Raw genomic sequence first — 13,558 nt, 5'->3', positions numbered from 1 at the left:
GCTCATCTCCCTCTCCATGTTGGAGGACCTGAAGTAGGTACTGCAACAACAGAGGATGAGCTTGTGAGCCTTGAATTCCACTCCGTTAACTCTTACGATGACATCACTGAATGTCCCTTCAAGGCGGAGCTCATTGGCTATGCTCCACTTTCTTTTGCTCATCTCTATCTCCATGTTGGAGGATGACATGGGTTAGTGGTGGCCTTGGCAGTGCTGAGGGACGGTTCTCTGCGGGCATTTCCCGCACAGGGTTCCGCGACTCCGCGTCCCCGGCGCTGCGGGGCGGTTCAGTGCCGGGCCCTGCCGGCGGCTTCTTTATTGGAACCTTTCCTTTCTGTTTCGCCCTCCCCGCTCGCTGCGGCAGAAACGAAACCGCCGGTCCCGCCCCGCGCTGCCGCGGGCGCCGGGCGGAGGCGCAGCCGGGGCACGGGGGGTCCCCCCGCACCCCCTACCCCGAGCACGCCCCGAGTCCCCCCCGGCCCCGCGGCCGCGTTCCAAGCCCGCCCCCCCGGCCCCGCCCCGCGGCTGCGCGGCCCGGCGGGAGCGGAGCGGGAGCGATGGTGAGCGGGGTCCGCGGGCCGGGAGCCCGGGCTGGGGCAGCGGCGGCCCCGGGGCTGGGCGGGGGAGCGCGGCCAGGAGGGCGCTGGAGGCTCCTCGGTCCCACCAGGGCGGCACCGAGCGGGGTCTCTGCTCTGCCCGCAGGTGCCCGAGCTGGAGAAAGCCACGGTCCGGATCCGGCAGCCCGAGCGCGTGCGGGGGATCCTCCGGACCCTCCGGGAGCAGGGGGTGGCCAAGCTGCAGGGAAGCCCTGCTTCAGCACCACTTGCCCTGGCCGTGGAGCTGCCAGGTGGGCACTGGAGCCCTGTCCCTGCTGACAGCAGCCCCAGGGGGGTTGCCCCCTCCATCCCTCCGTGCCGTGGCCCCTTACCCACGCCGATGCTGCCGTAGCCCAGGTGGGGCCCAGGTGACGCCGCTCGTTCACGCACATGCCCTGCAGCCCCCTGTCCATGCCGGTGATCAGCCGCCCCACGCCCACCACGCCGGCCACTGGTGGCCCCTCGGTCATGGCTGGGGCGAAGGGACAGGCCCATCAGAGGTGCAAAAAAGGATGAAGCTCCCAAAGCTGCTGGGGGGGGGGCAGAGTGGGGGCACAGGGCTGCCCCCTCTCCGAGGTGCAGGTAGCCCACCACAGCCCATGAGCCTCTGTGCTGCAGGCAGAATCCACAGCTCAAAAACACGCATCCTGATGGGCTCAATCCTGCACTGTTGGGGGGCAGCTGCCCCCTGCAGCACTGCTCAGGGCTCCAGCTTGACCCTGCACCTCCAGAACCCATCAGCTGCCTCCCCAGGTCTCACCCACAGAGCTGGGCTGAAGGCCAGCAGCTCCCAGCCTTCCTGCTGCTTCCAAACCATTTTGCATATGGCACATTGGAGCTTTGTGCAGCAAGGAGGAAAGACAACGTCCCTTCCCCTGCACCCGCCCAGCCCGGCCCTCTTGGAATTTCTGTAGACGTGTCGCTCATCTCCCTCTTCATGTTGGAGGACCTGAAGTAGGTACTGCAACAACAGAGGATGAGCTTGTGCGCCTTGAATTCTACCCCATCCACGCTTATGATGGCATCACAGAATGTCCCTTCAAGGCGGAGCTCATTGGCAATGCTCCAATTCCCTTCACTCATCTTCCTCTCCAACCATTTTGTTGGATGACTGTCTGGTGGGTGCTCGGCTATCCCCCACGTTGCAGTCAGAGGTAGTGGACCTCGCTGTCGTGTGTGGAACACTCTGGTGTTGCCTACAAACATCCAGCGCTGAACCCACTCGCTGGCTCTCTTACGGGTGGGTCCATTGGTGTTTGGACAAGTGTCCACTCTGGGCAAAGCTCTTCCCACACTCCCCACACGTGTAGGGCCTCTCCCTGGTGTGGATGCCCCGGTGCCTGACGAGGGTGGAGTTCTGAGTTCTGTTGGAAGCCCTTCCCGCAGTCGGTGCAGCGGAAGGGCCTCTCATCCGTGTGAATCCTCTCATGCCGGAGGAGACTGGAGCTGGTCTGAAACCTCTTCCCACATTGTCCACACTGGTAAAGCCGTTCCCCAGTGTGGATGAGCTGGTGTCTTCGGAGGTGGGAGCTCTGCCTGAAGCTTTTCCCACATTCCTCACACATGTTGGGCCGTTCCCCAGTGTGGATGTGCTGGTATTTGCAGAGGTTGGAGCTGTCCCTGAAGCTCTTTTCACATTCCACACATAGGTAGGGCCGTTCCCCAGTGTGGATGTGCTGGTGAGTGAGCAGGTGGGAGCTCTGCCTGATTTAGGCAGAATCCACAGCTCAAAAACACGCATCCTGATGGGCTCAATCCTGCACTGTTGGGGAATGAAATCCCCCATCTGTGCCTCCCGCAGGCAGATTTTGGGGATTTAGTATCTGTCTATCACCACGTCTTCCAGGGGGCCGGGTTTGTCCAGCGCCGGGGACCCCAGGATGCCCAGGAGGAGGAGGAGGACGAGGCAGTGGCTGCCCGGGGCCATGGCCATGGCGCTGGGGCTGCGGCGGCAGAAGGGCCCGGCGAGGGGAAGGCGGAAAAGGGGGGTCCGGGACGCCCCTTCCCTGCCCGGGACGCCCCTTCCCTTCGCTTTCCCTCCCTTCCCTTCCCCTGCACCCGCCCAGCCCGGCCCTCTTGGAATTTCTGTAGACGTGTCGCTCATCTCCCTCTCCATGTTGGAGGACCTGAAGTAGGTACTGCAACAACAGAGGATGAGCTTGTGAGCCTTGAATTCCACTCCGTTAACTCTTACGATGACATCACTGAATGTCCCTTCAAGGCGGAGCTCATTGGCTATGCTCCACTTTCTTTTGCTCATCTCTATGTCCATGTTGGAGGATGACATGGGTTAGTGGTGGCCTTGGCAGTGCTGAGGGACGGTTCTCTGCGGGCATTTCCCGCACAGGGTTCCGCGACTCCGCGTCCCCGGCGCTGCGGGGCGGTTCAGTGCCGGGCCCTGCCGGCGGCTTCTTTATTGGAACCTTTCCTTTCTGTTTCGCCCTCCCCGCTCGCTGCGGCAGAAACGAAACCGCCGGTCCCGCCCCGCGCTGCTGCGGGCGCTGGGCGGAGGCGCAGCTGGGGCACGGGGGGTCCCCCCGCACCCCCTACCCCGAGCACGCCCCGAGTCCCCCCCGGCCCCGCGGCCGTGTTCCAAGCCCGCCCCCCCGGCCCCGCCCCGCGGCTGCGCGGCCCGGCGGGAGCGGAGCGGGAGCGATGGTGAGCGGGGTCCGCGGGCCGGGAGCCCGGGCTGGGGCAGCGGCGGCCCCGGGGCTGGGCGGGGGAGCGCGGCCAGGAGGGCGCTGGAGGCTCCTCGGTCCCACCAGGGCGGCACCGAGCGGGGTCTCTGCTCTGCCCGCAGGTGCCCGAGCTGGAGAAAGCCACGGTCCGGATCCGGCAGCCCGAGCGCGTGCGGGGGATCCTCCGGACCCTCCGGGAGCAGGGGGTGGCCAAGCTGCAGGGAAGCCCTGCTTCAGCACCACTTGCCCTGGCCGAGGAGCTGCCAGGTGGGCACTGGAGCCCTGTCCCTGCTGACAGCAGCCCCAGGGGGGTTGCCCCCTCCATCCCTCCGTGCCGTGGCCCCTTACCCACGCCGATGCTGCCGTAGCCCAGGTGGGGCCCAGGTGACGCCGCTCGTTCACGCACATGCCCTGCAGCCCCCTGTCCATGCCGGTGATCAGCCGCCCCACGCCCACCACGCCGGCCACTGGTGGCCCCTCGGTCATGGCTGGGGCGAAGGGACAGGCCCATCAGAGGTGCAAAAAAGGATGAAGCTCCCAAAGCTGCTGGGGGGGGGGCAGAGTGGGGGCACAGGGCTGCCCCCTCCCCGAGGTGCAGGTAGCCCACCACAGCCCATGAGCCTCTGTGCTGCAGGCAGAATCCACAGCTCAAAAACACGCATCCTGATGGGCTCAATCCTGCGCTGTTGGGGGGCAGCTGCCCCCTGCAGCACTGCTCAGGGCTCCAGCTTGACCCTGCACCTCCAGAACCCATCAGCTGCCTCCCCAGGTCTCACCCACAGAGCTGGGCTGAAGGCCAGCAGCTCCCAGCCTTCCTGCTGCTTCCAAACCATTTTGCATATGGCACATTGGAGCTTTGTGCAGCAAGGAGGAAAGACAACGTCCCTTCCCCTGCACCCGCCCAGCCCGGCCCTCTTGGAATTTCTGTAGACGTGTCGCTCATCTCCCTCTCCATGTTGGAGGACCTGAAGTAGGTACTGCAACAACAGAGGATGAGCTTGTGCGCCTTGAATTCTACCCCATCCACGCTTATGATGGCATCACAGAATGTCCCTTCAAGGCGGAGCTCATTGGCAATGCTCCAATTCCCTTCACTCATCTTCCTCTCCAACCATGTTGGAGGATGACTGTCTGGTGGGTGCTCGGCTATCCCCCATGTTGCAGTCAGAGGCAGTGGACCTCGCTGACGTGTGTGGAACACTCTGGTGTTGCCTACAAACATCCAGCGCTGAACCCACTCGCTGGCTCTCTTACGGGTGGGTCCATTGGTGTTTGGACAAGTGTCCACTCTGGGCAAAGCTCTTCCCACACTCCCCACACGTGTAGGGCCTCTCCCTGGTGTGGATGCCCCGGTGCCTGACGAGGGTGGAGTTCTGAGTTCTGTTGGAAGCCCTTCCCGCAGTCGGTGCAGCGGAAGGGCCTCTCATCCGTGTGAATCCTCTCATGCCGGAGGAGACTGGAGCTGGTCTGAAACCTCTTCCCACATTGTCCACACTGGTAAAGCCGTTCCCCAGTGTGGATGAGCTGGTGTCTTCGGAGGTGGGAGCTCTGCCTGAAGCTTTTCCCACATTCCTCACACATGTTGGGCCGTTCCCCAGTGTGGATGTGCTGGTATTTGCAGAGGTTGGAGCTGTCCCTGAAGCTCTTTTCACATTCCACACATAGGTAGGGCCGTTCCCCAGTGTGGATGTGCTGGTGAGTGAGCAGGTGGGAGCTCTGCCTGATTTAGGCAGAATCCACAGCTCAAAAACACGCATCCTGATGGGCTCAATCCTGCACTGTTGGGGAATGAAATCCCCCATCTGTGCCTCCCGCAGGCAGATTTTGGGGATATAGTATCTGTCTATCACCACGTCTTCCAGGGGGCCGGGTTTGTCCAGCGCCGGGGACCCCAGGATGCCCAGGAGGAGGAGGAGGACGAGGCAGTGGCTGCCCGGGGCCATGGCCATGGCGCTGGGGCTGCGGCGGCAGAAGGGCCCGGCGAGGGGAAGGCGGAAAAGGGGGGTCCGGGACGCCCCTTCCCTGCCCGGGACGCCCCTTCCCTTCGCTTTCCCTCCCTTCCCTTCCCCTGCACCCGCCCAGCCCGGCCCTCTTGGAATTTCTGTAGACGTGTCGCTCATCTCCCTCTCCATGTTGGAGGACCTGAAGTAGGTACTGCAACAACAGAGGATGAGCTTGTGAGCCTTGAATTCCACTCCGTTAACTCTTACGATGACATCACTGAATGTCCCTTCAAGGCGGAGCTCATTGGCTATGCTCCACTTTCTTTTGCTCATCTCTATCTCCATGTTGGAGGATGACATGGGTTAGTGGTGGCCTTGGCAGTGCTGAGGGACGGTTCTCTGCGGGCATTTCCCGCACAGGGTTCCGCGACTCCGCGTCCCCGGCGCTGCGGGGCGGTTCAGTGCCGGGCCCTGCCGGCGGCTTCTTTATTGGAACCTTTCCTTTCTGTTTCGCCCTCCCCGCTCGCTGCGGCAGAAACGAAACCGCCGGTCCCGCCCCGCGCTGCTGCGGGCGCCGGGCGGAGGCGCAGCCGGGGCACGGGGGGTCCCCCCGCACCCCCTACCCCGAGCACGCCCCGAGTCCCCCCCGGCCCCGCGGCCTCGTTCCGGTCCCGCCCCCCCGGCCCTGCCCCGCGGCTGTGCGGCCTGGCGGGAGCGGAGTGGGAGCGATGGTGAGCGGGGTCCGCGGGCCGGGAGCCCGGGCTGGGGCAGCGGCGGCCCCGGGGCTGGGCGGGGGAGCGCGGCCAGGAGGGCGCTGGAGGCTCCTCGGTCCCACCAGGGCGGCACCGAGCGGGGTCTCTGCTCTGCCCGCAGGTGCCCGAGCTGGAGAAAGCCACGGTCCGGATCCGGCAGCCCGAGCGCGTGCGGGGGATCCTCCGGACCCTCCGGGAGCAGGGGGTGGCCAAGCTGCAGGGAAGCCCTGCTTCAGCACCACTTGCCCTGGCCGTGGAGCTGCCAGGTGGGCACTGGAGCCCTGTCCCTGCTGACAGCAGCCCCAGGGGGGTTGCCCCCTCCATCCCTCCGTGCCGTGGCCCCTTACCCACGCCGATGCTGCCGTAGCCCAGGTGGGGCCCAGGTGACGCCGCTCGTTCACGCACATGCCCTGCAGCCCCCTGTCCATGCCGGTGATCAGCCGCCCCACGCCCACCACGCCGGCCACTGGTGGCCCCTCGGTCATGGCTGGGGCGAAGGGACAGGCCCATCAGAGGTGCAAAAAAGGATGAAGCTCCCAAAGCTGCTGGGGGGGGGGCAGAGTGGGGGCACAGGGCTGCCCCCTCCCCGAGGTGCAGGTAGCCCACCACAGCCCATGAGCCTCTGTGCTGCAGGCAGAATCCACAGCTCAAAAACACGCATCCTGATGGGCTCAATCCTGCGCTGTTGGGGGGCAGCTGCCCCCTGCAGCACTGCTCAGGGCTCCAGCTTGACCCTGCACCTCCAGAACCCATCAGCTGCCTCCCCAGGTCTCACCCACAGAGCTGGGCTGAAGGCCAGCAGCTCCCAGCCTTCCTGCTGCTTCCAAACCATTTTGCATATGGCACATTGGAGCTTTGTGCAGCAAGGAGGAAAGACAACGTCCCTTCCCCTGCACCCGCCCAGCCCGGCCCTCTTGGAATTTCTGTAGACGTGTCGCTCATCTCCCTCTCCATGTTGGAGGACCTGAAGTAGGTACTGCAACAACAGAGGATGAGCTTGTGCGCCTTGAATTCTACCCCATCCACGCTTATGATGGCATCACAGAATGTCCCTTCAAGGCGGAGCTCATTGGCAATGCTCCAATTCCCTTCACTCATCTTCCTCTCCAACCATGTTGGAGGATGACTGTCTGGTGGGTGCTCGGCTATCCCCCACGTTGCAGTCAGAGGCAGTGGACCTCGCTGTCGTGTGTGGAACACTCTGGTGTTGCCTACAAACATCCAGCGCTGAACCCACTCGCTGGCTCTCTTACGGGTGGGTCCATTGGTGTTTGGACAAGTGTCCACTCTGGGCAAAGCTCTTCCCACACTCCCCACACGTGTAGGGCCTCTCCCTGGTGTGGATGCCCCGGTGCCTGACGAGGGTGGAGTTCTGAGTTCTGTTGGAAGCCCTTCCCGCAGTCGGTGCAGCGGAAGGGCCTCTCATCCGTGTGAATCCTCTCATGCCGGAGGAGACTGGAGCTGGTCTGAAACCTCTTCCCACATTGTCCACACTGGTAAAGCCGTTCCCCAGTGTGGATGAGCTGGTGTCTTCGGAGGTGGGAGCTCTGCCTGAAGCTTTTCCCACATTCCTCACACATGTTGGGCCGTTCCCCAGTGTGGATGTGCTGGTATTTGCAGAGGTTGGAGCTGTCCCTGAAGCTCTTTTCACATTCCACACATAGGTAGGGCCGTTCCCCAGTGTGGATGTGCTGGTGAGTGAGCAGGTGGGAGCTCTGCCTGATTTAGGCAGAATTCACAGCTCAAAAACACGCATCCTGATGGGCTCAATCCTGCACTGTTGGGGAATGAAATCCCCCATCTGTGCCTCCCGCAGGCAGATTTTGGGGATATAGTATCTGTCTATCACCACGTCTTCCAGGGGGCCGGGTTTGTCCAGCGCCGGGGACCCCAGGATGCCCAGGAGGAGGAGGAGGACGAGGCAGTGGCTGCCCGGGGCCATGGCCATGGCGCTGGGGCTGCGGCGGCAGAAGGGCCCGGCGAGGGGAAGGCGGAAAAGGGGGGTCCGGGACGCCCCTTCCCTGCCCGGGACGCCCCTTCCCTTCGCTTTCCCTCCCTTCCCTTCCCCTGCACCCGCCCAGCCCGGCCCTCTTGGAATTTCTGTAGACGTGTCGCTCATCTCCCTCTCCATGTTGGAGGACCTGAAGTAGGTACTGCAACAACAGAGGATGAGCTTGTGAGCCTTGAATTCCACTCCGTTAACTCTTACGATGACATCACTGAATGTCCCTTCAAGGCGGAGCTCATTGGCTATGCTCCACTTTCTTTTGCTCATCTCTATCTCCATGTTGGAGGATGACATGGGTTAGTGGTGGCCTTGGCAGTGCTGGGGGACGGTTCTCTGCGGGCATTTCCCGCACAGGGTTCCGCGACTCCGCGTCCCCGGCGCTGCGGGGCGGTTCAGTGCCGGGCCCTGCCGGCGGCTTCTTTATTGGAACCTTTCCTTTCTGTTTCGCCCTCCCCGCTCGCTGCGGCAGAAACGAAACCGCCGGTCCCGCCCCGCGCTGCTGCGGGCGCCGGGCGGAGGCGCAGCCGGGGCACGGGGGGTCCCCCCGCACCCCCTACCCCGAGCACGCCCCGAGTCCCCCCCGGCCCCGCGGCCGCGTTCCAAGCCCGCCCCCCCGGCCCCGCCCCGCGGCTGCGCGGCCCGGCGGGAGCGGAGCGGGAGCGATGGTGAGCGGGGTCCGCGGGCCGGGAGCCCGGGCTGGGGCAGCGGCGGCCCCGGGGCTGGGCGGGGGAGCGCGGCCAGGAGGGCGCTGGAGGCTCCTCGGTCCCACCAGGGCGGCACCGAGCGGGGTCTCTGCTCTGCCCGCAGGTGCCCGAGCTGGAGAAAGCCACGGTCCGGATCCGGCAGCCCGAGCGCGTGCGGGGGACCCTCCGGACCCTCCGGGAGCAGGGGGTGGCCAAGCTGCAGGGAAGCCCTGCTTCAGCACCACTTGCCCTGGCCGTGGAGCTGCCAGGTGGGCACTGGAGCCCTGTCCCTGCTGACAGCAGCCCCAGGGGGGTTGCCCCCTCCATCCCTCCGTGCCGTGGCCCCTTACCCACGCCGATGCTGCCGTAGCCCAGGTGGGGCCCAGGTGACGCCGCTCGTTCACGCACATGCCCTGCAGCCCCCTGTCCATGCCGGTGATCAGCCGCCCCACGCCCACCACGCCGGCCACTGGTGGCCCCTCGGTCATGGCTGGGGCGAAGGGACAGGCCCATCAGAGGTGCAAAAAAGGATGAAGCTCCCAAAGCTGCTGGGGGGGGGGCAGAGTGGGGGCACAGGGCTGCCCCCTCCCCGAGGTGCAGGTAGCCCACCACAGCCCATGAGCCTCTGTGCTGCAGGCAGAATCCACAGCTCAAAAACACGCATCCTGATGGGCTCAATCCTGCGCTGTTGGGGGGCAGCTGCCCCCTGCAGCACTGCTCAGGGCTCCAGCTTGACCCTGCACCTCCAGAACCCATCAGCTGCCTCCCCAGGTCTCACCCACAGAGCTGGGCTGAAGGCCAGCAGCTCCCAGCCTTCCTGCTGCTTCCAAACCATTTTGCATATGGCACATTGGAGCTTTGTGCAGCAAGGAGGAAAGACAACGTCCCTTCCCCTGCACCCGCCCAGCCCGGCCCTCTTGGAATTTCTGTAGACGTGTCGCTCATCTCCCTCTCCATGTTGGAGGACCTGAAGTAGGTACTGCAACAACAGAGGATGAGCTTGTGCGCCTTGAATTCTACCCCATCCACGCTTATGATGGCATCACAGAATGTCCCTTCAAGGCGGAGCTCATTGGCAATGCTCCAATTCCCTTCACTCATCTTCCTCTCCAACCATGTTGGAGGATGACTGTCTGGTGGGTGCTCGGCTATCCCCCACGTTGCAGTCAGAGGCAGTGGACCTCGCTGTCGTGTGTGGAACACTCTGGTGTTGCCTACAAACATCCAGCGCTGAACCCACTCGCTGGCTCTCTTACGGGTGGGTCCATTGGTGTTTGGACAAGTGTCCACTCTGGGCAAAGCTCTTCCCACACTCCCCACACGTGTAGGGTCTCTCCCTGGTGTGGATGCCCCGGTGCCTGACGAGGGTGGAGTTCTGAGTTCTTTTGAAAGCCCGCCCCGCAGCGCCGGGGACGCGGAGTCGCGGAACCCTGTGCGGGAAATGCCCGCAGAGAACCGTCCCTCAGCACTGCCAAGGCCACCACTAACCCATGTCATCCTCCAACATGGAGATAGAGATGAGCAAAAGCAAGTGGAGCATAGCCAATGAGCTCCGCCTTGAAGGGACATTCAGTGATGTCATCGTAAGAGTTAACGGAGTGGAATTCAAGGCTCACAAGCTCATCCTCTGTTGTTACAGTACCTACTTCAGGTCCTCCAACATGGAGAGGGAGATGAGCGACACGTCTACAGAAATTCCAAGAGGGCCGGGCTGGGCGGGTGCAGGGGAAGGGAAGGGAGGGAAAGCGAAGGGAAGGGGCGTCCCAGGCAGGGAAGGGGCGTCCCGGACCCCCCTTCTCCGCCTTCCCGCGCTGGGCCCTTCTGCCGCCGCAGCCCCAGCGCCATGGCCATGGCCCCGGGCAGCCACTGCCTCGTCCTCCTCCTCCTCCTGGGCATCCTGGGGGCCCCGGCGCTGGGAAGACGTGGTGATAGACAGATACTATATCCCCAAAATCTGCCTGCGGGAGGCACAGATGGGGGATTTCATTCGCTAGCACTACAATGGGACCTTTAAAGATGGCAAAAAGTTTGACTCCAGGTATCGCCCACGGCTCTGTGCCGGCTGCATGCGGGGGGCAGCTGCGGCGGGACCCTGCATGTCTCCTCCAGCCCCCACCCGCATCCCGGGGCGGGCGGGCAGCTGCGGGGACCCCGCATGCATCCCCCAGCCCCAGGACAGGGGCAGCCAGGCCAGGGCAGGCAGCTGCCCGCTCCAGACAGTGCCCAGATCCCCCCCAAGAAAGGCTTTTGATGGATGCTGGGGTGAGCACATGGACCCGGGGAGCCCTGTACACGTGTCAGCCTGGGGGGGCCTCAAGCAAAACCTCAACCCAGGCTGCAGCCCCTTCCCCCAGCCCCTGCCTGGCTGCCCTGCCGTGTCCCCCAGCTCCCCCCAGCCCCTCGGGGAGCCTGGCATGCCCTCAGCTCTACAGTGCCGTGTGGGAGCCTGTACCGGGCACAGGCAGGATTTGGCCCTAAGTGGGACGTTCTGCACTCAGGAACATGTATCTGCTTGTGCTGCACAGGCAGGAAAACACTTAAAGCACTTTGAGACGTGGCAGTGGAGAAACCTGCCATTACCCCAGAGGCTTTGCTCCACTCAGTGTCCCTTGGCCCCGCATCCCTCCTGCTCTGCCCAGACTGGTTGGGACCGGGGCCTGGGGCAGCCCCTGGTTTGCAGCACCGTGAGCAGGGGGAGAACCGGGGACACAGAAACAAGGGGATTAAGGACTTCGATTTACCTGAGATGTCTCCACTTATTTCTTAGAGTTTTTCGAGATCTAAAAATAAAAACAAATCTGCAGTTTAAAAATGAGGCCGGGACGTTGTCTTTCCTCCTTGCTGCACAAAGCTCCAATGTGCCATATGCAAAATGGTTTGGAAGCAGCAGGAAGCCTGGGCGCTGCTGGCCTTCAGCCCAGCTCTGTGGGTGAGACCTGGGAAGGCAGCTGATGGGTTCTGGAGGTGCAGGGTCAAGCTGGAGCCCTGAGCAGTGCTGCAGGGGGCAGCTGCCCCCCAACAGCGCAGGATTGAGCCCATCAGGATGCGTGTTTTTGAGCTGTGGATTCTGCCTGCAGCACAGAGGCTCATGGGCTGTGGTGGGCTACCTGCACCTCGGGGAGGAGGCAGCCCTGTGCCCCCACTCTGCCCCCCCCCAGCAGCTTTGGGAGCTTCATCCTTTTTACACCTCTGACGGGCCTGTCCCTTCGCCCCAGCCATGACCGAGGGGCCACAGTGGCCGGCGTGGTGGGCGTGGGGCGGCTGATCACCGGCATGGACAGGGGGCTGCAGGGCATGTGCGTGAACGAGCGGCGTCACCTGGGCCCCACCTGGGCTACGGCAGCATCGGCGTGGGTAAGGGGCCACGGCACGGAGGGATGGAGGGGGCAACCCCCCTGGGGCTGCTGTCAGCAGGGACAGGGCTCCAGTGCCCACCTGGCAGCTCCACGGCCAGGGCAAGTGGTGCTGAAGCAGGGCTTCCCTGCAGCTTGGCCACCCCCTGCTCCCAGAGGGTCCAAATGATCCCCCGCACGCGCTCGGGCTGCCGGATCCGGACTGTGGCTTTCTCCAGCTCGGGCACCTGCGGGCAGAGCAGAGACCCCGCTCGGTGCCGCCCTGGTGGGACCGAGGAGCCTCCAGCGCCCTCCTGGCCGCGCTCCCCCGCCCAGCCCCGGGGCCGCCGCTGCCCCAGCCCGGGCTCCCGGCCCGCGGACCCCGCTCACCATCGCTCCCGCTCCGCTCCCGCCGGGCCGCGCAGCCGCTGTCAACCTGTCAACCTGTGCTGCGAGTTCCTCCGTTCCAGACTGTGCTTTGAGAACTGCATTGGCATCTGCAGATTCACCGACTATTACTACTGCCCCGACCTGCGCGCAGCCGCCTGCGCGTACATCCTGCATCACTTCGAGGAGGTGTCCCAGGTGTCCGAGGAGTTCCTAGCCCTCTCTGCTGAGGAGCTGGCACATATCATCGAGAAGGACGAGCTCAACGTGAGGTGAGAAGAAGCCATGCTCGAGGCTGTGCTGAGGTGGATCGCTCACGACCCGCAGAACAGGAGGCAGTACATCGCCTGCTTGCTGGACAAGGTGGGTGCAGCACAGCTTTGAAGCTGTCCCCAAAGGCTGCCGAGGGGGAAACCATCAGCATTAGTATTCTAACCTCCTCCTTGCATGTTCCAGGTTCGACTGGCACTCCTACCGTCTGACTACTTCATGAACAACGTCAAAGCTCACGAGTACGTGAAGGACAATGCTGGGTGCAAAGATCTCATCAGTGCCCTGTCAGAAGTCTACGACCTGAACTCGGATGGCCAGAGCTCCTCGGCCAACACCAACCCACTCTCCTGGCCGCGCCTGCCCTACGCCATCCTCTTTGCCATCGGGGGCTGGAGCGGGGGCAGCGCCACCAGCGCCATCGAGACCTACGACGGCCGCACCGACAAGTGGCTGAACACCCCCTGGGAGCAAGAGAGCCCTGTTGCCTTCCACGGCTCAGTGTATTTGAAAGGCTACATCTACGTCATCGTCGGATTTGATGGCACAGATTATTTAGACATCATTAAGCGGTTTGACCCACTCCAGAAGACGTGGCAGCAGGTGGCACCCATGCAGTTGCGGCGCTGCTACATCAGCGTCACCGTCGTGGACAACTTCATCTACGCCATGGGAGGGTTTGACGGGTCCATAGAGCTCAACACAGCAGAGCGCTACGACCCAGACACCAACCAGGGATGGAGTGACAGTCACTGGACTCCAGGGGTTGCCTCCCCATCAGGGGCTTCATTCGGGGGGGAAGCAGCAGCTGAAGCTCTTCCTGCAGTCGGGGCACTCGACGGCTTCTCTTACTGGTGAGAACTGTCAACTGTCAACAACTGTCCACTCTGACCGAAGCTCTTCCCACAC

General features: G+C 63.7%; 2 protein-coding genes across 2 annotated transcripts in view; one reads left to right on the top strand and one right to left on the bottom strand.

Moving 5' to 3' along the window:
- LOC135404849 (hydrocephalus-inducing protein-like) overlaps positions 1-13,558 on the bottom strand; it is a 102,782-nt gene that overhangs the window by 28,052 nt on the left and 61,172 nt on the right. The gene's annotated exons all lie outside the window — the stretch shown is intronic.
- Positions 12,437-13,507, top strand: LOC135406304 (kelch-like protein 10). The gene is made up of 2 exons (XM_064640721.1): positions 12,437-12,742; positions 12,836-13,507. Exons 1-2 carry the CDS (start codon positions 12,665-12,667, stop codon positions 13,505-13,507), a joined length of 750 nt encoding a protein of 249 aa, XP_064496791.1. The 5' UTR covers positions 12,437-12,664.

This window comes from Pseudopipra pipra, chromosome W (genome assembly GCF_036250125.1).
Source record: "Pseudopipra pipra isolate bDixPip1 chromosome W, bDixPip1.hap1, whole genome shotgun sequence".
Lineage (NCBI taxonomy): Eukaryota > Metazoa > Chordata > Aves > Passeriformes > Pipridae > Pseudopipra > Pseudopipra pipra.
Note: the sequence above shows the minus strand (reverse complement) of the source record. Positions and strands in the feature narration are given on the sequence as shown.

Bases quoted from the DNA above. Each gene is read 5' to 3' on its own strand.
- LOC135406304 (XM_064640721.1), top strand. From the start codon at position 12,665: ATGCTCGAGGCTGTGCTGAGGTGGATCGCTCACGACCCGCAGAACAGG. The intron at 12,743-12,835 runs GTGGGTGCAGCA...TGCATGTTCCAG, and splicing joins TCGCCTGCTTGCTGGACAAG to GTTCGACTGGCACTCCTACC.